Source organism: Elephas maximus, chromosome 14 (assembly GCF_024166365.1).
Source record: "Elephas maximus indicus isolate mEleMax1 chromosome 14, mEleMax1 primary haplotype, whole genome shotgun sequence".
Taxonomy (NCBI): Eukaryota; Metazoa; Chordata; class Mammalia; order Proboscidea; family Elephantidae; genus Elephas; species Elephas maximus.
In genome coordinates this window covers 72028153-72053873 of record NC_064832.1, presented here as the reverse complement: position 1 = coordinate 72053873, position 25721 = coordinate 72028153, and the positions used below count along the sequence as shown (strand labels likewise).

General features: G+C 47.2%; 2 protein-coding genes across 2 annotated transcripts in view; both read left to right on the top strand.

The window, feature by feature from the left end:
- OBI1 (ORC ubiquitin ligase 1) overlaps window positions 1–4883 on the top strand; it is a 46760-nt gene extending 41877 nt beyond the window's left edge. Inside the window, exon 6 of the mRNA XM_049853131.1 lies at window positions 1701–4883. Within this exon, the coding sequence (XP_049709088.1) occupies window positions 1701–3240 (1540 nt within the window). The 3' untranslated portion in view covers window positions 3241–4883. The remainder of the gene's footprint in view (window positions 1–1700) is intronic.
- Window positions 4884–16486: 11603 nt separating this feature from the next.
- On the top strand, window positions 16487–18415 carry POU4F1 (POU class 4 homeobox 1). Its single transcript, XM_049853207.1, has 2 exons — window positions 16487–16609; window positions 17273–18415. The coding sequence occupies exons 1-2, from the start codon at window positions 16487–16489 to the stop codon at window positions 18413–18415; spliced, it is 1266 nt and encodes a 421-aa protein (XP_049709164.1).
- Window positions 18416–25721: the final 7306 nt, after the last annotated feature.

The window sequence follows — 25721 nt, the reverse complement described above, 5'->3', positions numbered from 1 at the left end:
ACTCTAAAACGGGGAGGCTTCTTATTGTAGTTGCTTTTGGTTATATTATTGCTATGATTTTTGCTTCGTTTTTTAGAAGTTGAAGGGAGTGTGCCTTCTCTGAGAGATCAGTTAACTGCAGTGAGTAGATGGATATTCAGCAATCATGTCTTCTAAGGCCCTTTCTAACCCTGACATTTTTTGAGTCTGCCTTTACCTTGGGTCCTCCTTTTTTCCCTCAGTGACGAGAGAGTGGGGATCATGTTGGGATGAGCTGGGAAGTGAGATTGGGCTGGAATTTAGGAGCTGATGGACGTTGAGTAGGAGTCGTAGAGCATGTTTTGATTGACTCTAGGAGCTACGATTACTGTTGGCTCTTTCTGCTGCTTTATAGTGTTATAATTTTGTTTGTGTGTGTGTGTGTGTGTTTTTAATACTTAGTACATGTTCTTAATTGCAGTTATTTTCATAATTAGGGAAAAAAGAAAGAAAAATGTAAAAGCCACAGATTAAAGCAATTTTTAGAAGTCACCTTTTCAGATACCTTCCTGCAAGCTGACAGCCCCTAAATTCTTCAAGGTGGGCCAGTATTCAAGTCATCAAAAAGATGATTAAGAAAAGGATTTTTAAAAGAACTTTGGAGGAGAGAGGATATTTTTCATGGAGTTAGAACATAAGGCTTATATTTATTGGCTCATAAGAAGCAGTTCCCTAAAAAATGAGATTTTCTTTTGTGGTTAGATAGAATTTCAGGTAGACATTTTATATCCCTTGGAGCTGGGACAGTCTTACTCATCTCTGTATCCCCAGCCCCAAAGGCACCACCTAACCCATACTAGATGCTCAAGAATTGTTTTCTGAACTGAACCCAGTACCCATTCTTGAGGAAATAATGAAAATAAGATGAGCCTGGATAAAAGGGGTGAGTTTTTGATGTTCTCTTTTAGTCACTCTCCAAAATGTTCCCTGTCAGTAAATGTGAAAATGTTTTTATGCAGTGTATTGGAACCACAAGCACTGACTTTGTATTTCGAAGTTGGAAGAAATGAGATTGATGTCGCACACGGTAGTAAAATGCCAAAAATAAGTAGAGCTGAAATGAATTAAAGCCCAGTGCTCAGAAAAGCCAAGTAGAAGCTTCAGATCAAGGGTGGCTATAATTGAAAGAGGCTAAATAAGTATTTAAAACCACCCCTCCTGGGACTACTATGATTTCTGAATTTCAAATTGGCATTTTATGTTTGACAAGGTGACATTGTATAAGAAATGTATTGTAAAACATTGCTATACGATAGGAAAATGATTGAATGTAAATATTTCAAGATGTAGACCACTGTTCAAATGTTATCGTAAATCTTTGCCATTGTTCTAGGGGATAACTGTTGATGCATGTGTGAGCTGGCTCGATACAGCCGGCTTCTAGAAGGGAGATCATCGGCCAGTGTTCCTGCCTCTGCCACCACAAGTCTAGTTTGGCATAAAAGTATCCTGTTAGATCTTTGCCATTGTTATCATATGCTTATTATTACATAAGGGAGGACATCCTTTTTTTGAAGATACCTCATCTGGCGTTTCTTTTGCTCTGTCCACTGAATGATCTGAAATGTTTTCTGTTTTCTGTGGGAAATTAGAATGGGCTGAGACAGTTTGTGCCCTTAAATTTTGAAAAGGAAAGAAAAAAGCTTCAACTAAAAGATTAACAATCCTTATATTTTTTGTAGGTTTGGAAGGTTCACAGTTGCTGCCCTTCAGTCCAAAGTAGAACAGTATGAACGCGAAACCAATCGCCTCAAGAAAGCCCTGGAACGAAGTGATAAATATATAGAGGAACTAGAATCTCAAGTTGCACAGCTAAAAAATTCAAGCGACGAGAAGGAAGCTGTGAATTCCATTTGCCAGAGAGTACTTTCTACAGATGGCAGCGGGAACCCAGGCAGTGAGGAGGATATGGCATCAAAGAGCCAAGGTGATGGTGCCAGAAAGCAGCCTGGCTCATCCACTTCAAGTTCTTCTCACCTGGCAAAGCCTTCCAGCAGTAGACTCTCTGATACCAGTTCTGTCAGGCAGGAAAGCACCAGCAAAACAGAATCAAACCATTCTAACAAAGACCTTTATCAAAAACAGGTGGAAATAATGTTAGATGTGACAGATACAAGCATGGATACTTATTTGGAAAGTGAGTGGGGTAATAAAGCAAGTGAATGTGTGCCCTACAAAGATGAGGAACTTTATGATCTTCCAGCTCCTTGTACTCCTTTATCCCTTAGTTGCCTTCAGCTCAGTACTCCAGAAAATAGAGAGAGCTCCGTGGTCAAAGCAGGAGGTTCCAAAAAGCACTCAAACCATCTCAGAAAACTGGTGTTTGATGATTTTTGTGATTCTCCCAGTGTTTGTAATAAAGATTCTTCAGGGGATGCTATAAGTAGAAGTGAAAATGAAAAGAAATCAGACTGTTTTACTTCCCCAAAGACAAGGTTTTGGGATTGTTGCTCCACAAGCTATGCCCAAAGCTTGGGTTTTGAAAGCTCAGAGGGGAACACCATAGCAAATTCTGTTGGGGAAATGTCATCAAAGTCGAGTGAGAAATCAGGCTCGTGTTTATCCAAGAGGCTGAATTCTATTCGCTCTTTTGAAATGAATAGAACAAGGACATCCAGTGAAGCATCAATGGACGCAGCTTACCTTGACAAAATCTCCGAGTTGGATTCAATGATGTCAGAGTCAGACAACAGCAAGAGTCCCTGTAATAACGGTTTTAAGTCTGTGGATTTGGATGGGCTCTCAAAGTCAGCTCAAAGCACTGAATTTCTTGATGAACCAGATAAGTTGGAAGAAAGAACTAAACCAAACCTTTCCAAAGGTTCTCTAACTACTGATCAGTTAGAAAATGAAAATGAATGGAAATCCGCTTCTTTCTTTCTTCTCCCTCCATCTGACCAAGAAATGAATGAAGATTTTTCACTCCATCCCAGTTCCAATCCAGGAACTAATGAAATCAAACCCCCAAGCTGTTTGTTTCAGACAGAGTTTTCCCAGAATGTTTTGTTAAGCAGTTCACACCAGCTATTTGAAGATCAAAGGTTTGGGTCATCTTTGTTTAAGATGTCCTCAGAGATGCATGGTCTTCATAACCACCTTCAGTCTCCTTGGTCTACTTCCTTTGTGGCTGAAAAGAGGAATAAAAATGTGAATCATTCAGCAAAAAGAAAAATCCAGAGCAGCCTTTCTAATGCCAGCCCCTCAAAAGCAACTAAAAGTTGACTCATTAAAACGGTGTCATTTGTGTTTTTGCCTTGAGAAGAATATGAAAGTTTTTAAAGTTATTTTTTTCTTTTTTTGTCAGAAAAGTTCTATACAATTTTAAATTGATAATCTTTTGTCAAGTGTCAGGTCAGAATGGTGGATTAACCTATACCCAGAATACTGTTGTTTATTTTGAATAGAGTTCCTTCTTTTGGTTATGTTTTTGTTGGGGGTCTTTTTGATCTTGGAAGGTAGGAAGAGGGTTTTGTTTTTAAAGAGTACTATATGTGTCTGAGTTAGGGATATTTTGTTTTCTTGAATTTTGACTTAACTATTAGACACAGTGGCCTGTTGATCAGCCTTAGTTGTCTCACTTGGATTTCGTAAATACAACTTGTAGTGCTTGTTTACACACTGCCCATAAAAACACTTGAGTTTCTTTAAAACTTTTCCTAGGGTGGAAGTTATTTTACCTGCCCCTTTTTATTTATGTTTAGTAATGGCCTAACTTTTGTGCAAGGCCATGATGGAGAAATAGCACTGTAACCTTAGTTCAATACTCATTTACTTTTTTTAGATTTTACATATGTGTTCACATTTGTTAAACATTGTGTTTTGTCCCGTACTTGTAAAAAAAAAACCCTGCTAGTGTGGAAAAATAACATTTTCTATTTGAAAATATTCGTTTTATATCGGGTAGGTTATGTTTGCTCATCTTTTCACACGTGTGGAAAATCAGAAATTGAGCTTATTTTGGAAGTGGTTGTGGCGGTGTTGGGTTTGAAGGAGTCTAAATCAGGTAGTTTCGTTATTCTGGATGTACAGCTACAGAAGCACTCATTGCCGAGTTCTTCATCCACTGACATCCCACGGGAGCTTTTTTGGAGTGACGCTCTTGTTTGCATGTTACTGTTCTTTATGTAAACTCTGTATGCATGGTAGCAATCTTGCTTGCTCCATTTTCCATACTTAAGGAAAATAACTTTCAACTGGTTTACACACACATCTTTTATGTAGAACAAATTCTATTTCTTTTTTCATGAAGAGTATGTGGGGGAGGTGAGGATAGGTAAAAATAGAGCACAATTTTTAATTTAGGCTCTGAAAAAGTATATTATTATTCCAAACATGTTTGGCATACCTGTACAGGCCCTTAAGAATGGGTTTGTATGCTAATGACTCTTCTAATGTGCACTGAATATTTTACATTAATACTGTCATGTTTTCCATTAGTACTGCATGCTTTTCCATGTGAATTGAATAAAGGATGTCATAAGCACTGTAATCCTTGATGTTTTGAATATTGCATTGGCCCAATAACACCAGGTAAATTTACTGTTTTCAGTTGGTCTTAAACGGGGGTTAAACTTAAAGGCTGGCAGTTCAAACCTACTAGCCACTCCATGGATGAAATGTGTGGCAATCTGCTTCTGTAAAGATTTACAGCCTTTGGTACCCTATGGGGCAGTTCTACTCTGGCCTACAGGGTCACTATGAGCTGGAATCGACTCAGTGGCAGTAGGTTTGATCTGGTTATACAGGGGTTGGCAAACTATGCCCCACGGGCCAAACCTGGCCCACCAACTATTAACGTAGAGCTTGTGAGCTAAAAATAGTTTATGCATTTTTAAATTGTTAAAATCTAAAGAAGATGATGATTTCATGACATATTCAGATTTCAGTGTTTCTAAATAGTCTTTGTTTTTATGTAGTTTTGTTGTTAAGAATACACAGCAAAACGTACACCAACTTAGCAGTTTCTACATGTACCACTTAGTGACATTGATTACATTCTTTGAGTTGTACAACCATTCTCACCCTCCTTTTCTGAGTTATTCCTCGCCATTAGCATATCTAAAGAAAGTCTTATTGGAACAGAGCTAACTGACTTGTTTACTCATCATCTGTGGCTGCTTTTGCACTACAGCGGCAGAGTTGAGTAGCTGCGACCAAGACCCAGTGGCCCACAAAGTCTAAAATATTCACTGTCTGGCCTGTTATAGAAAAATCTGCCAACTCCTGTTATAATAGACTCTGAGGGTACAGTGGAACCATAAAGGTAACAAATCTGCTTTTAGAAGTAATATGAGCCAGAAAACATTGATAGATTTATTTTTGTTCTCATGTTCGTGGACTATCTTCTCCAATAATTATTTGTGTATTGTCTTTCTGATATTTTAAAGCTTTATGGGTACTTCCAGAGATATTGGCAGCTCAGATATCTTTGACAATGTGGTTATAAATTAGAAACTGAATTAAGTGTAGAAATCAAATTTTTCTGAATAGTCACAGGACAAATTTTGGGGTAAGCCTTGCTCCTAATTCTGTCTATAACTCTTCCCTGCCAAGAATGTGTCCATTTTTGACCCACATATGTCCTGAAACTGCCATGGAAATCTGGAGTGTGTAACCTGGTTTACTAATGCCTAATCCAAGCTGTTTATCTTCAGACACTGCTCCACCTTCCCCCAAAGAGTTGTTCATATTTAATGTACTCAAACCATGACATTCCTCGATTAAAGAGAATAATCTGCAGAATTTGATTTTAATCATACATTCTTATTTGTACACTACCATAATCTGATATGTCACAATCAGTATGGTCTCACATGTTTTAAAATATACCTGTAATGAACGCACACTCTAAAAATAATGAACAAAACTACTTTTCATTGAGAGCAAGTATTTTGTTAATAACCTCTAATTCAATTCTTTCCAGACCTTGTGAGCTAAGTATTGTTATCCCCAATCTACAGATGAGCAAATTGAGGATTAGTAATTACACAGCTGGAATCAGGGTAGAGTTGTATCTTGGAGGTGGGTCTCTGATTCCAGAGTTTACGCTCTTTCTCTCCCATGCATGGGAGTCCACATTTGTAGACCAATCAATGAATGGATTTGAAATCTCCCACTGGATATTTTTAAAGTAATATTTTGGAAGTATTAATATGTTGCTTTCCAAATATCATTTAACTCCTGCCAGTATTCCCCGTCTGTGGAGAAGCACAGCGATGGGAGTTGTGTGTATACCACATTATAAAGATTCACATTAACTCTGACAGACAGATTTAACCCTCCTCTATTGGTTTTTTTTTTTTTTCTATTGGTTAATTTCACTAAAGCTATATTTTTAAAAAAGATGTACTGATGATAAAGGAAGCAGACACCAGTTCATGCCTTTGTAAAAACAGCACCTCTAGACTGCTCATCTTTCGAAAATGCTGTGGCTATAGGAACGTCACGTTGTGTTAGTTTTGTTTTGTTTACATACTGTGTTTTTGGTGAGAGTTCACACAGGAAATTAGGTTCTCATTTAACAATTTCTATACATATTTAGTGATACTGGTTATGTTCTTTACAACCTATCAGCGTTCTCATTATTTCCATTTTGATGGTTCTGTTTCTATTAATCTAGTTTCCTTGTCCCCCTTGCCTTCTCATCTTTGGTCTAGGGTAAATGTTTACCATTTGGTTTCATCTGGATGAATATTTTGAGGAGCACAGTACTCATGGGTGGTATTTGTTTTATGGGCCAATCTGTCATTTGCCTGAAAGGTGACCTCTGGGAGTCGTTGGAGTTCCAAGTTTAAAGAGTGTCTTAGGGCGATAGTCTCAGGGGTTCATCTAAGTCCAGTAAGTTTGGCCTTTTATTAGGAATTTGAGTTTTATTCTGCATATTTCTCCCATCCTATCCGGGATCATCTATCAAGTCTTTGAACAGCTGGTAGTAGTAGATGGGTACCATCTGGTGGTTCTGGCCTCAAGGTAGGTGATGTCATTGTTCATGTATACTATTGGTTCTGTAGACCGGTTTCTTCTTTGAGTCTTTGGTTTCCTTCTTTCTCTTTAGCTCCAGGTGAGTAGAGACCAATAGTTCTTAGATGGCCACTGGCAAGCCTTTAAGACCTCAGAGGCTATTCACCAAACTAGGATGTGGAACATTATCTTTATGAACTATTTTGCCAGTTGACTGAGTTGCCCCACTAGACTGTGGTCCTAAGCTCTCAAACCCACTAGATCAGTCCCATGAAGTATTGTATCAATCCCATGACGTGTTGTATCTAGGAAGTATCCATAGCTATGCTCCTTAAGTGCTTTATTTCATACTTCAAACTATGTCAGCACACATAAACATGTATATGCATATGCCTGCAGTTATCCATATATGCTTTCTGGGTACATATTTATGCATGCTTGGTCGGCATGAGTCAACCAACTCGACGGCACTGAGTTTGATTGGTTTTTTATATGTATGTGTAACCAAACATATTTTTTAGTTGTTGTTGCAAAATTACATATCCCCCAATGATTTTTTTTTACAAATGTCCATATAAATTCTTCCTTGACATTAGTTACATTTATCACAATTTGTCAGCATTCTCTTTGTATCCTTCTGTTTGTGCGCAAACGTTCGTCTTTACTATGATTGTGCCGTGCTCACTAGTTTCACACTCCGAGCCACATTTCCCATCACCAAAAATAACAAGTCTGTAAATTCTAAAGCATACTTACACCTCCCCCGCTTCTCCCTGGTAACCACCGGTGAACATTGGTGTCTCTATGTGTTCTTGTCTTCTTATAAAAAGGGGTCATACAATATTTGTCCTTACATGCTTATTTCACTTAGCATTATGCCCTCCAACCATGTTATGTTTGCTGGACTCATCATTGCTCTTTATGGTCACATAGTGTTCCATTATGTGTATGTACCACAAATTGCTTATCCATTCATCTGTTGATCGGCACTCCTGATGTTTCCATTGTGAATAAAGCTGCAGTGAACATAGGCTGTGTTAGTAGTTTTAGGTCTCTAGGGTATATTCCTAGGAGCAGGATTGGTAGATCATAAGGTAGCTCTATTTCTAGTTTTTTGAGGAAGCGCCAAAGCATTTTCCATAGTGGTTGTACCAATTTACAGTTGCACCAGCAATGAACAAGGAAGGGTTCCAATCTCCCCACATCTTTGCCAACATTTACTGTTTTTTGTTTTTTAAATCTGTACCATTTTAGTAGGAGCAAGATGGTATCACATTGTAACTTTATTTTCTCTTATGGCTAATGATTGTGAGCATCTTTTCATGTGTTTGTTGGCTGATTGGATGTCTTTGGTGAAGGTTCTGTTCATGTCCTTTGCCCATTTTCTCATCGGGTTGTTTGTCCTTTGGTTGAGTTGTTGAAGTTTTCTATAAATTTTGGAGATTAAACCCTTAACAGATATGTTTTCCAAAGATTTTTTAATATATATATATATTGTCTTTTTACTCTTTTGGTAAGGTCTTTTGATGAGCAGAAGCTTATAATTTTTATGAGCCCATTTATCTATTTTGTCTTCTATTTGTGCATTTGTTGTAATGCTTATTATCCTATTTTTATAGATTAGGTCCATTGTTTTATTCCAGGTATTTTTATGGTTTTAGTTTTGACGTTTAGGTCTTTGATCCATTTTGAGTTAGTTTCTGTGTTTGGTGTGAGGTATGAGTTCTGTTTCATTTTTCTGCAGGTGGATATCCAGTTTTGCCATATGCTGGATTTTTGTGCTTTAGTGTTCATCTTTATCATCCAAATCCAAAATGACATCCCATCCAAAAATGACATCTTTTTCCTGTTTTAATAACTCAGCTGAGATTAAAGCTGAAAGCAGTAGACTTTAAGATTTACAGCCTCATAATCTCAAATCTGCTTTGTTTTCCTATCGTCTTTGGTGCGTCTGTTGGTTTGAAACAACTGTAGGTGCCACTGAGCAAGGAAGGAACTTTGGTCTCGGACCATAAGATGTTTCAGGAAATGTTGTTGTTTCTGAGCACTTGAGTGATTTTCAATTATTCAAAGTACATACATTAGATTATTTTTCTCACTTTTGTACCTATGGGCAGTACTTGTAGAGAGCATGAAACTGGCATTAACAGTTTAGATTTATGGAATGTGGCCTATTAGATTAGAAGGGTTTCCCAAAGCCTCCTAAAAAAGTCGCATCCCTATTTGTGGAAGTCCTACAACAGCCTTTGCCTATCACATGTAACTCGATCCCTGTAATAACACTTGGCAGAGAGAAAACCTTTTAAGCAGCGATCTCAGAGTGCATAGTGAACATTTATTGCTTAATTCTCGGAACCCCACTCTGAGGGAGGAAGCATCTATTAAGATGCAGATTTCAAGAACCCATCTGGAGTGCAGGCTATGATGATCTTCAGTTTTATATCACTGGGGCAGCCTGGATTACACTGAGTAACAGCTACAGTTTTTGAAACAAGGTAGGTGACCAAGCCTGCTGCTCTGCTTCTAACAGGGAGCCGACCATCTCTAATAAATGTTAGTTAGATTAAACAAGTGTGTAGAAGTGTGTGCCTTATGTGACACATAACTTAAAAAAAAAAAAATTTAAACAGGGAGCCGACCATCTCTAACAAATGTTAGTTAGATTAAACAAGTGTGTAGAAGTGTGTGCCTTATGTGACACATAACTTAGGGGTGTAAAAATCCAGTACCCAGGGGCAAGGATTTGACTTAAGCATTTACTGAGTCTGTGAAAAGACCTAATTCCGTCCATTTTGATTCCCCTTATAACAGAGGTGAGTAGAAAAGTCTGTGATGCCGATAATGTGGAGCCGTGGGGGAAACCAGGCGGGCGTCACGGAGGTGGTATTTGTATAGGGTCTTGACAGACGAGTTAAGAGCAGCTCCGAAGAGGATGTCTCTTACCCCTATCCCTGTAGGAGGCGCCTTTCAGCGTCTTCCTCAGGAGAGGCGCTAAAGGAACCATCTCCTAACGTCAGGGCCACTGATTGAAAAGGTTTCCCGGATTGCCCTAGCCTGAGCTAGCGAGTTTGGCTTTGCTCCGCCTCCTCTCTCAGAGCGTCCCCCGAGGCTCTGGGCTCGGCCTCGCCGCCTGGGCCCGCGGCCTGATGGCGAGACAGTGGCTCCCCGGGCGCTAGGAGGCTCAGGAGGCGGCCGGGCTGGCCCATCATCTGTCCATTATGCCGAGGCCTGGCCCTCTGTGGAGCGAAAGGGGCGAACTCGCCTCGCCTATTGGGTCATCTTCGTGCTGGGGGTGGGGAGATGAGGTCCGGTCGGCCAGTCTGGGCACTGAGCCCCCAGCCCTGGTTCCGGTCCTTCCCGGCTTCCCGCCGCCGGCTCCCCAACCCCTCGCAGGCACGCGCGCACGCACGCGCGCACACGCACACCCACACCATTCCCGGGAGGACAGACCCGCCAGCGCCTCTCTGGCCGGAGTTTCCCGCGCTCTCGGGGGCGCTCTCAGCCGATCCCGCCCAGGCCCCACCCCAAGAAGCGATCCGCTCCTTCTGCGTTTTCCTTTCATTTTATTACCACTTGCGAAACCTGGCGATTAGCACGCGAAACCAACAAAGAGTTTCTTTCCACCTTAACCTTGCACACAATCCTTTAACAAATTAATTAATCCTAATGAATTAACACTTCATTTATTTAAACGCGCTACAGTCCATGAATTAAATTTTCATGCAGTGATTAAAGGCTGTTAAAATATGCATGATTTCGTTAAAATTTTATAATAAATCAGGGCAATGTGTTACATGACAAGGCAACTATTTCCCAGTCCCTCGCAAGGGGCTTTGATTTGTGCGGGCGGCGGGGAGGAGGGGCGGCGGCGCCCGTGAGTGTTCGAGCCGGGCGACAGGACCCAGCTCCGCGCTCTCGGGCTTGGACTGGCTGCCTCGTGGTTTCCTCCGCGGCTTCGACACCCTCTTGGGAATCGTGCTCCTGGAGGCAGAGCTGAGCCTGCGGAGGGCGATGGACGCCAGCCTCTCGGTCCTGGGAACGACATGGCTTGTGGGGGTTGGGGGTCCTCTGCTGTCCCTTTCCGCCGGCGGAGCTCCCTCCAACCCGGGTGGGCGTATGTCAGGGTCCGAGCTGCAGGCGGGAGGCTTCCGTCTGGTTGCTCCGGGCCGCGAGCCGGCGCGTTTGGAGTTTTGTTTGTTCTTACCTTTCTTTTTTTTTTTTTTTACCTTGGAGCCCCGGAAGCACCTTCTCTGAGCAGCGCGCCCTTCCAACCTTAGAAGGGGTTGGGGCAGAGCGGGGGAGCCTCTGCCCTTCTTGGAACATAAATCACCGGGGGCTGTGGCCACGTGCAGTGGGACAACATAGCTCACTGGGGCTGCGAAAGCGGTTCTGGCAGCTAGCAGGAGGAGCAGCTAAGCCTCTGTTAGAGCGGGGATGTAGTTGTCACTCTTCACCCGTAAGGCTTTCACAAGGCAGGTGAGTTTTTTGTTCAGAGAGATCAGGGTGAGGAGGTACACGTAAATCTCTCTTCTGTAACGCCAAGAGCGATAATGGCCGTAGTGAACTTCTCTGGGACACATCACCAGGGTCACAAGCTCATCAGCGACATCTCGGGGTGGGGTAGTCGACACCCAGGGAAACGTCTCCAACGGAAGTTCATTTGAATTAAACTGTCAGAGGAAAGAAAACAGTGGTTTACTCAAGAATCCCCGGGTCCGCCCCAGTCTAGACGCGGGGCTGGGATTCTCCATTCTAAGCTAGTGTGTCCTGTCCTCAGGGAGCCTTAGAAGAGGAGATCACGACGGACCCCAGTAACTCACCCGCCCAGGCCTTGGGGACCGAGGGAGGCGAGGGCTGCGCGGTAGGGCGAGAGAGCTGGAGGGGGATAGCGCCTTCCCGGAAATCTCAGAGCTGCCGCCGGCGACAGCGCGACCAGGACTCGCCTCTCGGTGCTGGGCTGGCTCCGCGGGCCGCGACGGCAGGGCCACTGCCCAGGACCGGGCGGCTGGGCGCCGCGGCCTCGCGAGCTACAGGGGCAGGTCCAAGGGACCTTGAGGAGTCCTGTCGTTGTCACCGCGGGAGGGAGGGGGCGAGGAGCGCGAGGGATAGCGCTGGGAGACTGAGGATCAAAGCAGCCCAGGCGTGGCTGGGAAAAGACAGCTGGGAGGGGAAGCAGAGGAACCGCACGGCCACAGCCCCTCTCCTCCACTCACTCCACCTTTCCGACCGAGGGGTGTCAGCAATAGGACAACGTGCGGCCCCTCTTCCGACAGCCGAACCCGGGGCCCTGGGCCTGCTCTTCCCCGGCCTGGTCCTTCACTCTGTGCTTCAAACAACCGGCGCAGCCTCGCTAGTCGGCGGATTCTGGGCTTGGGGGGGTCTCCTCAGCACTCAGGGAGCTGGCTGCGCAGCGAAACGTCCCTCTTTTCAAACTGGAGAGCTGCCTGTGGGAAACGTTTCACCCCGAGTCTGCAGAAGCAGAGCTTCCGGGTTCGGGGCCTGCAGGTGGGGCCAGAGCCCCGGGTTCCGGCCGGAGTGAGGGGCCCGGCACCCGCCCCCTATACACACGCAGCCTACACGCACTTACGTGGACTTCCCCAGGGCCGATGCCCTGTCCCTAAACCCGGACTAACAACTCGGGTCCAACTCGGAGCTGGGGGATCAACTCGGAGCTGGGAGCAGTTAGTGGCTGCTGAGTTCTGCGCTAACTTACTGCGCTGTTTGGAAGGAGAAAGCCAGCGCCCAAGCAGGCAGCAGCTGTCAGGCGCGCTCTCCAGCTGGAGAAGGGAGACAAGGTCAAAAACGAGGAGAGTTCACCCCCAACGGTGCTGGCCCTTGCACAGCGCTTCTCCTACAAGCCCTCACTCCAATGAATGCCTACTCCCTGAGCTTGGGCACCAGGCGCTGCCAAAGGAAATGTGAAGTGAGGCCTGCCAAAAGGAGGAGAAAATTAATTAATGAGGAAAAGAAATGTGTCCCTGATCCAGATGATAGACTCCCTGTCCCTGAGGGCGAAAATTCCTTGGAAATCAATAGCTGTCCATTCGTTATCCCCTTCTTGATAAAATGCAAAGCTATGAGATTGGTGGGTGGGGGACAGGGTTCTGTGTTGGTCATTAAACTAGAAGAAGTGGAGTGGTAATAAAATGCCCAGGAATCTATGCCAAGGCTCAGACCCCATGTGGGCATCATTAGTGCAGGCAGGGGCCAGACAGTTACAGTGGTTGCCAAATCAGGAAAACAAAGCAGTGACATACTGATGAGCTGAGCCCAGGCCCACCACCCTTCCTTGCATCTCTGATGCTAAAGTGAGAGAACTTGATAGGAAAGGAACTGCCTGCATGCCTCCAATATGCCCTACTCTGTAGCTTGAGGTCCCACAGGGATGTGGTAGGATCAGTCTCCTTGCTCCACATTTCTGGTCAATTCCCTCTCATCACACCTGTCACACCAACACCTCTTCACCTGTGGCTGCCCTCCCCTCATAGACTGTCACCTCCCGGAGGACAGGTACCCATATTTTATATCTCATTTTATCTCTGGCATCTTGCAGTGACCCAGTCTGGTGTTCAGCAAGCATTTGACAAAGAAGGGAAAAGTAGAAAAGAAATGAGGGAGAAGTGAAATCACTGGCCTCTGAAAAAGAACAGGCCAGGCTAGAATCAAGATTTATAGTTCTGCCTGGGACCCCGTGTCCATCTCCTTTTCAGGGAGAGAAGAGACCCCTTCAGAGATCTTCCTGCTTGCCCCCAATCAGCCCTCTTTGGCTCTTTCTCCCGCCCCCGCCCCAGCTGGTTTCTCTTCCTTCCTACACACACATATATTGATTTGTGGTGCACTTTCACTGGGTGACAGGCACCGTGCTAATCGCCATGGTGGAAGACAGATGTGCCCTAGATGGGCTTCCAATCCGTTGATGGGGAAGGGATGGACTGTACCCACAAAACTTACATTTCTAGCCCCAGCAAAAAGCAGGATATTCTGGGCAAAGGTCTGGGCCCACCCCCGGGTGGGCAGGGACTCCAGTTGTCCAAAGAGAGGTGAGCTGGGAGGCCAGTGGAGGCAGACCTTGAGCTCCTGATCTTAGGCTCTGCGGGTGTCTCCCCGCTGGGTTTACTGCCTTCCTCGCAACGTCAGAGGATAAACCGAGGTGCGCTTCAGTGCTCAGAGGCTCTAGCCGAGGCCCGCTGGCTCTCTGAGGCACCACCTGGTCCCAAGCCTGCGCTGTCCGCGTTGCTGTCTGTCCGCACCTTTCAGAGACACTAAAGATCAGCGTTCCCTCAGGAGGCGGGCAGGCTCCGGGCGCTTGCCCTCTGCGAGACCCTTCTCCCCCTCTCCCCGTGGGGGAGAGCAGAAAACCACCGCGGTGGGTGTCAGGAAGGATTAGGCTAAGCTTGGACTTTTCGACTGCCATAGGACTCGCTCTCCTCCTTCAGCGACGTCCCGCTCATTGTCCATTCCCCGTCGAGATAAAGTTGCATTTAGCGCTCCCAGGGGACCGCGTAATGGATGGAGACGCGGCTCCTCGCACCAGCGAGTGAACATCCTTCTCACTTCCCTCTCGGGCTAGGGGGAAGTGGGGGGGGGGGGGGTGGGGGGGGAGAGAAAAGGAAAGAAAAAGCCACGGTGACGCCTGTGGGCTCTTCTTGGAATCTGAGTAGGTAAGTGTGTATGCTAGATACACACGCGTATGTGCAAAGGAAAGATAAAATCCATGGGAACGCAAATTTAGGTTTATAGAAATGAGATCTGCTCTTTGGTGGAAACACAGATCTCCTTGGTGTTGGGTAGACGAGAAAATTTATCTGATCTCTGCCTTCTATAAGCAGCCCCTTGCTGGTCTCCAGCTGCCTTGCCACAAACGTGATAACATCTGGGCTGTTATTAGCACCCCGGGCAGGCGCTTCGTCTCTGGGGACTCAGGCACCTGAACTGTGGTTCCACAGGAGGCCCTTGATCCACCTACCACGTAAGGGCAATATAACGGGCTGGCTAACGAATTCTTAGGTTTTGATTTGACAATAATAATAATAACAAAGGTTGGACCAGAGTTTGGGCCCTTTCTTTGAAATTGGTTTGAATTGCTATTTTGAATCACGTTCTCCTACAAGCTGTCTTGATCCTGTTTCCTGTTAAAGAAAAAATATATAAGCAAGTTGATATAAGAGGCAAAGAAGCCAAAAAGACGGAAGGGAAAAGAAAGTTATCTTTTCAACATCTTATCCCCTTTTCTCTGAAGCGATTTCCTTTTCCTGGAGTTTCCAGTATAAAAAGTGTGTGTGTGTATGTGTGTGTGTGTGCGTGTGCGTGTGTGTTTACGTGAGGAGAGAAAAGGATTCCTACTACACCCTGTTAGCTATTTTTTCCTTTTGATTACTAGAAGCCTCAGATCACCCGGAGTTCGTTTGAAACGTGGGTTTGTACACGGTTAAAGGAGACAAACAATAAGAGAAAGGCACAATTTCAACAGCCGTTCTCGAGTAGAAAGCATGCGCTCCTTGTGGTTCCTAAGTGGCTGTCACTGGCGGTGCCTGACACAGTTATATTCCCAACAACAACAACAACAAAGTATGCGGAGGAAATTAAATTATATGGAAATCAATAGCGTCTGACTGCTTCAAACAAATGTCTGTCACCGCGATTATTCTCCAGGAACCTATTTATAAACCTTGAAAGAAACAGGTTCTTGCAGCAAAAGACAGCACCTTCTGAGTTTCTGTGTTGTTATTTATACTGCAGACAGAGGAATGAGCGGGCATAATTTAACATACAAATGCCCAGCTGTATACATTATATAACAGCTTGTTAGACATCCCCAAGAAGAGGTGTGCCTAAGTAACGCGCATATATTCAGGGCTTGCAGTGCCGGGTAAAAAACGCAACACAGAGGGGCATGCAGGCATCATCTCCTCTTCCTCCCCCTAAAAGGTGCCTACCCTCAGACAATAGCTGGCCTTTCTGATCTTTCCAGCCCTGCGGTGGGAAAGGTGAGGCGTGCAGCGCGCATGCTCGGCAGCTACAGGTGCATCACCTGCGCTGTCCTTGCCGGTGGTCACTATAAGAGCGGCTCCCACGCGCTGGCCCCGGCCAGGCGAGCGCGCGCGCGCGCAGACGCACGGCGCGGCCGGGGGAGAGAACGCGCGCCAGGCTGAGACAGCTGATGCCTGTCAGCGCGGCGGGGCCGCCAGCTCTCGCGAGAGCTGCCAGGACCGGCCGCGAGAAGTGAGGCTCAGGTGTAAGAGGAGTGCATCCCGTCGGCGCGCGGGGCTAGAGCTCTAGGAGAAGGGGACTGCGAGGCCGACGCGCGGCGCTCTGCGCGGTTAAGGCGAGCGCCCGGCGGCAGCGGCGGCGGCAGCAGCAGTAGCAGCAGCAGCCCCTGGTGCCGCCGCCGTCTCCGTGCGGCCAGTCGCCGCGGCAGCAGCCTCGGAAGAGAGGCCGGCGGAGCCGGTGCGCGCACTTTCCCGTGGACTTTCGGAGTGTTTGTGGATTTACATGCCAAGCCTTCAAGATGATGTCCATGAACAGCAAGCAGCCTCACTTTGCCATGCATCCCACCCTCCCTGAGCACAAGTACCCGTCGCTGCACTCCAGCTCCGAGGCCATCCGGAGGGCCTGCTTGCCCACGCCGCCGGTAAGCGCCCCGCGGCCGCGGCCCCGGCCGGCGCGCTCGCCCCCTCCCCGTCTCCGCGACGCTGCATGTAGAGTGCTGGTGTGTGCACGGGTCCCGGTGCGGGGACTGGCGGGCAGGGGGTTCTCGAGGAGTCCTGCTGCGAGGCACGTTTGTCCGCCAGCGCTTTCTGTCGTGCTCCGGGCCGCCTCTGCCTCCTGGTCGGGCGCTTGCGATCAGAGCGGGAGCTCTGGGACCGTGACTCTCGACTTTCCTCCACTTTCCCTGTTAATTTCGTGCCTCGGAAAAGCGGTCTCTGTGCGTGCTCGGGTGCGTGACACGGTTTCCCTGCTGCGAGTTACATCTCCATTTCTTCTTTTTCCTTTTTCTTCACCCCACCCCCGTCTGCGAGCCGTGTGCTTGTGCCCCTCTCACCCTGCATTTGTCCCCTCCCCATGCTCTTGTCCCTTTTCGTCCCGCTACTTCATGCCCAGCGTGTCCCCCATTTCGTCTTTCCCGCTCTCCACTCCCCTCCACCCCCGCTGTTGTTGTTATTTCGGCTGCTTTGTGTTTGCCCTTTTCTTATTGTGCTCTCCGGCTTTTTTCTTTATTTTCTTTCTTTCTTTTTTTTTTTTTTTTTTGCTGTTTTGGTTTTGTGGTTTTTTGGTTTGGTTGTATCGCCTGCAGCTGCAGAGCAACCTCTTCGCCAGCCTGGACGAGACGCTGCTGGCGCGGGCCGAGGCGCTGGCGGCCGTGGACATCGCCGTGTCCCAGGGCAAGAGCCACCCGTTCAAGCCGGACGCCACGTACCACACGATGAACAGCGTGCCGTGCACGTCCACGTCCACCGTACCGCTGGCGCACCACCACCACCACCATCACCACCACCAGGCGCTCGAGCCCGGCGACCTGCTGGACCACATCTCGTCGCCGTCGCTCGCGCTTATGGCTGGCGCGGGCGGCGCGGGGGCGGCGGGCGGCGGCGGCGGCGCCCACGACGGCCCGGGGGGCGGCGGCCCGGGAGGCGGCGGCGGCCCGGGCGGTGGCGGGCCCGGGGGCGGCGGCGGTGGCGGCGGCGGTCCGGGGGGCGGCGGCGGCGGCCCTGGCGGCGGGCTGCTGGGCGGCTCGGCGCACCCGCACCCGCACATGCACGGCCTGGGCCACCTGTCGCACCCGGCGGCGGCTGCAGCCATGAACATGCCGTCGGGGCTGCCGCACCCCGGGCTGGTGGCGGCGGCGGCGCACCACGGCGCGGCGGCGGCGGCGGCTGCAGCGGCGGCCGGGCAGGTGGCGGCGGCGTCGGCGGCGGCGGCAGTGGTGGGCGCGGCGGGCCTGGCGTCCATCTGCGACTCGGACACGGACCCGCGCGAGCTCGAAGCGTTTGCGGAGCGTTTCAAGCAGCGGCGCATCAAGCTGGGCGTGACGCAGGCCGACGTGGGCTCGGCGCTGGCCAACCTCAAGATCCCGGGCGTGGGCTCGCTCAGTCAGAGCACCATCTGCAGGTTCGAGTCGCTGACGCTCTCGCACAACAACATGATCGCGCTCAAGCCCATCCTGCAGGCGTGGCTCGAGGAGGCCGAGGGCGCGCAGCGCGAGAAAATGAACAAGCCCGAGCTCTTCAACGGCGGCGAGAAGAAGCGCAAGCGGACTTCCATCGCCGCGCCGGAGAAGCGCTCCCTCGAGGCTTATTTCGCCGTACAGCCCCGGCCCTCGTCCGAGAAGATTGCCGCCATCGCCGAGAAACTGGACCTCAAAAAGAACGTAGTGCGGGTGTGGTTTTGCAACCAGAGACAGAAGCAGAAGCGGATGAAATTCTCTGCCACTTACTGAGGGGGACTGGGGTTGGGGGGCGTCGGCCGGGGTAGAGCGGGGAGCTCAGCGGGCATTGGAGGACTTCCTCCCTCCCCGGGCCTGCTTCCCTTCGGATTTGGCCTGTCCGTTATCCTGCTTGCATTTTGGAAGTCCCTCCTCAGCTCTCTCCTCTGCTCCCTCTCCGCGGTCCACGCTTTCATGCTCCCCCAGCCTAGAGGACCGGGGATGCTGGATGTGGAGAAAGGAGCGGGTGGCAGAAGAGAAGAGGGGAGCATCTGGGTGAGCAAGGAGTGGGAAAAGGAGAGCAGAGACTGGAACTGGGGCTTTGAGGAGCAGGATGTGTCTGGGGTTAGGGTGGGGTGAAATACGGGAAAGGTAGGGAAATGGACTGTTTTTGACCAGAGACTGAACCAAAATCTCCTGGGGACCAAGGGACTATGTACAAAAACAAAACTACCAACCACCAAAAACTAGACAAATGAAGACAAACTAAAACAAAACAGAATAAAAAGCAAAGAAAGAATGCTTTAGGAAATGTAACTCTGGGGAGCGGTAATCTGCAGCTTCATTTCCCCTGGAGGAAGAGAGAGAGAGAGAGAGAGAAAAGAGCACCATCATTCTTACCACCCGCCCAACCCTACACGCATGAACTGAGTTTAAAAAGAAAGAAAGAAAACCAAACGAACCAGAAGGTGAAATTCTGGGTAGAGAAGCTAGTTGTTTTGTCTCTGTTTAATTTTGCCCTCAAAGTCTTACCTCCATTTTTTCCCTATCCGATTTGATTTATTTCCTGTTTCTGCTCTCCATCACCGGGAAGTGAGAAGGGGCAGAGCAGAAAGGAGGGGTTTGCTGCTTGTTTAGGTGGGGACCAAGTTTTCCAGTGGTCCAGCCTACACTCTTGTGGCCTGGCCTGGGCTGGGTGGGCCCCTTTAGGGAGAGAGAGGCAGCCTTGGAGTTGACGAAAATCAGAAGAGGCTCCTAAATGTTTTATTATAGAAAAAAATAATTTGAACACTTTTCCCCCCTTTTCGTTTTTACTTTTATATTTGACTAAACAAATCATTTCAAAATAAGTCCTCTTTCTCACCTTGAACCTTTGCCTTAGCTTGCCCTTTCATTTCTTTTGTTCTGAGTGTGGTTTATTTTTTAAAATATCTACTGAATTTTTTTTTCTCCTATGGATTCAGATATACTGACTGCAGTGGAAGATGCCAGGAGTGATACTCTGTCCCGTTTTCTCCACTGAACAAGACCTATCTTGCTCTTCCAGGTCTCCTTTCCCCCTCTCTCGGAGAACTTGAGATTTTTAAAAATGTTGAGAAGTTTCTCCTTTCAGTTGGGGCAGGGCTTAGATATGAGAAAGTCAACTAAATCCCAGATGAGAGGAAGACAGGTTTAAAACTTTCAGTTTCTTTCAAAGGGGTCTGCATGTTGGGGGGGTGGGGAAGCAAAACAACTGTTTCTTTTTTATTATTATTAAGTATTATTATTATTCAAGAGTCATTTATTGTTGGGATAAATGTTGGGTAGCAAGAATTTTAATTTGCACTATCAGTCTCCCAAATAGAAAACCATGTATAGTATTTCATAGTAATAATCAAGGGACTTTATGAACTGCTGATGGGTTTTTTAAAAAATGATAAAGACAACTGAAGGTGGTTAGGTAAACTGCCTGGTTTGTGCACAAGATACTCTTTGGATCTCATGTGGAGATGGTTTATTACCATTTTTAATAATAAAAATTGAAAACAGAACAAATGAGAAAAAAAAAAAAACTTGCCATTTAACGAGACTGAAATCATGCATGACCTGAAAGGCGCAGAATGAAGAAACACAATTAGGTCTCACTCTGGTTAGGGATTATTTATTTATGTTGTATATCATTGTTTGCAGCGCAAACATTCTATGCATATGAAGCTGAGAGCACTAAACTGGGCTAGCTTTCTGGTAGACCGTTTTGTGGATGGTGTGATTTACACAGTCTACTGCCTGTTTTCACTGAAAACACAACATTCTTGTCATATTCTTGTATTTGAAGGAGAAGGAAAAAAAGAAAGATTATTGTAAATATTTTCTTTAATGCACACACTCACAGAGTGGTTACAAACTGCCAGTGTTAATCCTGAAATGTCTCACAGATTGATCTACCTGTCCATGTATGTCTGCTGAGCTTCCTCCTTGGTTATGTCTTTGCTCTATTGCCTTTTTTCCTCCCTACTTCTATCAGAACCATTTCTGTGCGCCAAAATTCAATAGGGGGATGTGTCCGACACACTTACTAATAAAACATACCTGAAAGAAGAGCAGTCTTATAATTTGGGTGCATCTTTGTTTCTATACTGGGCCAAGTCCTGGTAGAGTAGAGCCTGTCAACAAATGAGACTTAATTCAACCAAAAAAAAAAAAAAAATCCCACAAAAAATAAAAATGGGAGAGGGAAGGATGTTGAAAGGGAGATGAAAAAAGGGGAAATGGTGAGAATGATGTATTTTTCTGCTGAAATCAGAATTCACGACTTTCAGATAGCTCTTATGTGAAAAGTGGTGCTCTGAATAAAATGAATTCTATATTAGTTGCCTGTGCTTATCCAAGTTTTTAAACTGCAGAAACTCTTCAACTACAGCACTGTCTTCAGAGAGGTGGAAGGTAATCATCAAGCATCCACAAAACTGAGGGTAAGAGACAGAGGTACTTGGAGGTTTGTATATGTTGCTGAAGCCTGAAAACACTGCTAAAAATCTTGTAAACTAAATGACTTTCATGGAGGTTAATAAACATAAAAACCATCCACTGATCTGCCCAGATACCTTGTCAAATGCCTCTGTTCATTTGGAACATTTAGTGTGCCACCTACTGCTCCAAGTGACCAGAGACTATATCCTGGTGACCTGGGACTCGATCAGATGCCAAATGTACAAAGTTTCTTAATAGCTGGGATCATATCTTCTGAAATCCTTTTTTAGTCAAATCCTTTCGTTTCACCGGCAAATCTGTGAAGCAAAACACTTGATGTTCAGAAAAGAATAGTACATTTAAAAAGCTGTGATTTTAAGCAGTTGTTAATGTTTAAAAGAAAAAAAAAAGCACTAGAGGTATTTTAAAAAATAGATCTCTTCACCGGAATTGATTTGTTCCTGTTGTTATTGACTGAAACATCATCAAAGTTTTTAATAAAATGCATTTGTGAAAAGAAGTTATTTTATAGAAAAGTATGACCGGATTTCATTGTTGGAGAACCAGGAATGAACAAATGAAAAGATTCACAAAGGATTTTTTTTAATCTGCCCCAAACAAATGTTGCAGGCAAATACATTTGTATTATACAGTAATGACCGATGTATGTGTTAAGAACTTAAGTATTTGTTTTGTATTAAGTAAAATCCTTACCAAGTAAAAAGAAAACAACATTATGTTAATAAAACATCATGAAAATACATGGCTTTGCAGAGTTTCCTATTTTATGCAGTAGGAAACTGTGCAAAACAAAGAATGCTCTGCTTTCTGGGGAGTGACTCTATAGGGCTGGCGGAAGGGAATAATAATACTCTTCTGAAACGCCTTTAGCTGCCAATCCATGAAGAAACAAACAAAATCCTCCGGAAGAGAATGCAAAGGCTGGCTACTCAGCGCTAATTTGACCTTTAACGTTTTCTGGTTCTAAAAAGCAAAACTTCAGCAGATTTCGGCACCAGTCAGTGGGTAGAAATAGTGACGTGTGTGTGGCTCGGATTATTTTTAAAATAATCGTGGGCAAGTTGGAGAGAATTAAAGAACTGGGCTCCGTATGCATTTCAATTTCCAGGCGGTGGTGTAGGAAAGGCAAAAGAAAAAAAGCATAAAATGCACCTGCCACATTTATGACACCCATTCCTCTTCAGTTTCCCTCCCCTCCCCAGCCGCTCCCGTTCGCGCTCAGGGTCCTGCTCCTCTGTAGTAGATTTAAGTGATGCTGTCCTCAGGACCCACCAACTAACTTCTGAATAGATTGTTGTTTAAAGCGTGTTCTGCAATTACGCTCAACTTCGATTACATTGTCATAAATAAACCGTAGGCACCCACCGCCGTGATTGTATTGATTTTTACTTTCTCGTGATAGTAAGACTATTTTGGTCCGGTTCCTACTTGTGTCCTCGTGGAGCAGAAGACAGGGCGCCCTTTCCCTGAGGAGTCACGGCCCTTGGCCCCCACCGCGCTGGCCCAGCCTCTCCTGGCCGCCGACCCTGCGTCAGTCATCTCCGCTTGAGTTCACACGTCGAGGGATTTTCATAGTCTTGTGCGTGAAGCTGAAATTGTGGCTTTTGACCCTGGCTGAAACCAGCGCCCCCACCCCACTCAAAGGGCCTTGGTAGCCCGCGGGAGGATAAAGACGATCCCCGCAATTGCGCTTAAGGTCCGGCCCGGTCCTGCTGTCCGCCTTGGTGCTGCCGCAGTCTTAGCCCCTCCACGAGCGCCCTAAGGTACTCGCAGACTGTTTCAAAGGGGAGGGCAAGCTCAATTGATTTTTAAAATCGCAGCCAAATACCACTTCTCACGGGGACCGCTTCCCATCTGCGAGAGAAGCCCTGTCGCAAAAATTACCTTGTTTACTATTTGATAAAACCCTCGTGCTCCCGCGTCTGCGGCCACCGGCCCGGATCCCGCCCTCCCGGGCGGCGGGCGAGCAGCGCGGCCGGAGCTGAGCACCCGCGGCCCCACTCGCGTGGGTGGCCCTTTGAGTAATTCATGGCCTGAGATTTCCAGAAATTAATAAAACGAATGCCAACAAAGGGCTAATTAGAAACTTTAGTAATTGCTGTCAAGTCGCTTTGGTGGGAGAACGGACGGCACCCCGATTCCCCTCCCGCCAATCCGGTGGCTCCGAGCGGCGGTGCGCACGAAGGGCGGGCTTCAAAACTTCAGCGGCCAAACGCTCCTCCGGCTCCGGGAGTCCTTTCGGACGCGGCCAAGTGGGGCTGCTCCCTCCCCGGCAGCCGCCATCCGCCGCTCTCAGGTCTTGGCGCTGTGACTTCTGTACCGCGGGCGGGCGCGCGGGCGGGCGGGTCGGCTCGTGCCATTTCCAACCACAGGCAGCGCTGATGGGCTTTTTTTTTTTTTTTTTTGGAGCCAGGAGGGGACCCGTCCTCCCCCGACCCACGCATAGTTCTTGCTTTCCACGGAAACGCCCACCCACCCGGGACTGCCACCCGCTGGCCCCGCGCCCCCAAGTGCGCGGAGTCTCCGGGTCTGCGGCCAAGTGTCCCGTCTGCGCCCCCTTCTGCCTGCCGCCTTCTCGCAGAATCTCGGCCTGAAGCCGCAGTTCCGTTCGGCCGGCGGGGCAGCCGGCAGCCTGCGCGCCCGACCGGGATTCCGCTAGGCCGCGGACTACGCGTTCAGGTCACTGGCCCAAGGCCCCGGCGTCCGGCGCGCGTGCGCAGGGGTGGCCGGCGGTGGGGGTGGGAGTGCAGAGCGCGGGGCGGACGCGGCGCGCACGAAGCGCGCGGGCCGCGAGCCGAGTTCGCACATGCGCGCTGCGCGCGTCGAGTCTCCTAGAGGCGAGCCTGAGTTGCGCGGCTCAAAATTAGGCGCTCCTCGAGGTCCCCTCCCACCCACTTAAGTGCCATTGAGGACGTCTGGAGAAAAAAAAAGGAACAAACCAGTTCTCACACAGGATAAAAATATCCTCTCCTATTCCCCAGTTGGCTTAAGTCAAGAGAAACCTTAAACACCGCAAAACTTTCACAACGGGTTTACATTTTTAAAAACGAATTGGGAGGAATAAGATCTTGGCTTTCGTTTTGTTTTTCAGGGACACAGCATCAAAGCTCTGCAACCTATTTGAATTTGTTAAGCAAGGATTCATGCTCAGTGCGGGAGGAAGACTGGCCGCTGGGCTTTGGGCTCAGAAACTCAGTGAAGTCCTGGATTGCAAAACTGAGGCTGAAAAGCTCCAGTTCGGCCGGCAAAGCACGGGCAGTGAGACCAGACTCCAGGTCCAGCAGATCGGTGGGGTGGGGCTGAAATGCCCTCCATCCCACCCAGGCCCTAAGCTAGAATGCCCGGGCAGCCTCTTCTCGAAGATTTAGAAAGGGAAGAGAATAAGGACCAAAACCAAACCCACTGCCTCCCATTGTGACTCAGCCACCCTGTAGGACAGTAGACTTGCCCCGTAGCGTTTCCAAGGCAGCAAATCTTTAAGGAAGCAAACTGCCACGTCTTTCTCCCGCAGAGTGGCTGGTGGTGGGTTGGAGCCTCCGACCTTTTGGTTAGCAGCCAAGCGCTTTAACCACTGCACCACCAGGGCTCTGGTAGAATAGGATCAGAAGGAGGGAAAAGTGGCTAAAAAAAGAGCCTAGAAGGCGAGGTGGCAAGAGGAGGGGTGGCGAGAGAAGACAGAGAGAGAGACTCCTTGCACTGATTAGGTAAAATCAATTACAAACAAAAGTTTGTTTGGTAACTCTGACGCTTGGCCTCAGTCCAGCATAATGTAACAAACTTCGTAGACATGGCTCAGAATGAAGTGTTGACAGTTTCCAGCCGTGGAAATTCACTTACACCAGTCTCTCCCCCACCCCCCAAGTGTTGACAATAAACATTTAATGAAGGCAGAGACCTGGCTGTCTCTAGGCAGTGTCAGAATACTTTAAACAGACCATTAGCACGGCTTCTTCCACTTCAAACATTGCACGCCACACTCTAACATTATAAAAAAAATACAAAGTGTGAGAAAAATAATACGTTTATACGGATATCTTAAGTGGTCTGCAGTAGTTCGGATATCCTGGTACTTACTACAGAAACTAACTCATTGTAGATTAGTCGCGCTTAAAAAATGTTAAATACAGTTAATGCAATATTAATCGCCCTTTGGTGATGTAAAATGCAATATTTTCAGGCAGCTATCGAGCTTTTCTAGAGGAAGAGCTGATGAAAAGAGTCACAGCTGAATAGTGGAGAGAAAAAAACCCGGTATTTATTGCTTTTGTTTGGCTTTTGGCTACAAAGACAGGAACCTTCTAATGGGGTAAGGACATTTATTTTATCTGCAATCTATTGCTGCGAGAGCAGGGGCGGCAGATGGGGCTGGTGCGATATTCACAGAGTAATCTAGAGCAAATCCTAATAACTAATAATGATTTATGTTAATTTTGATCACTTATGCGACTTGACCAAGCGTTGTGATGGAAGAAAGAGAAAGAAAGAAAAGCAGGATGTGATAAGGAGCTCTGGGGCTGAGACAGTTCAACTGTCCTGCACTTCGCGCAATCTTAAAATATGTTTTATGAGTGAGCAATGGAAATGCAGGCATTTAAAAAAGCAGGTAGAATGGTTGACTCTGGGCAGAGGT

Bases quoted from the DNA above. Each gene is read 5' to 3' on its own strand.
- POU4F1 (XM_049853207.1), top strand. From the start codon at position 16,487: ATGATGTCCATGAACAGCAAGCAGCCTCACTTTGCCATGCATCCCACC. The intron at 16,610-17,272 runs GTAAGCGCCCCG...TATCGCCTGCAG, and splicing joins CCTGCTTGCCCACGCCGCCG to CTGCAGAGCAACCTCTTCGC.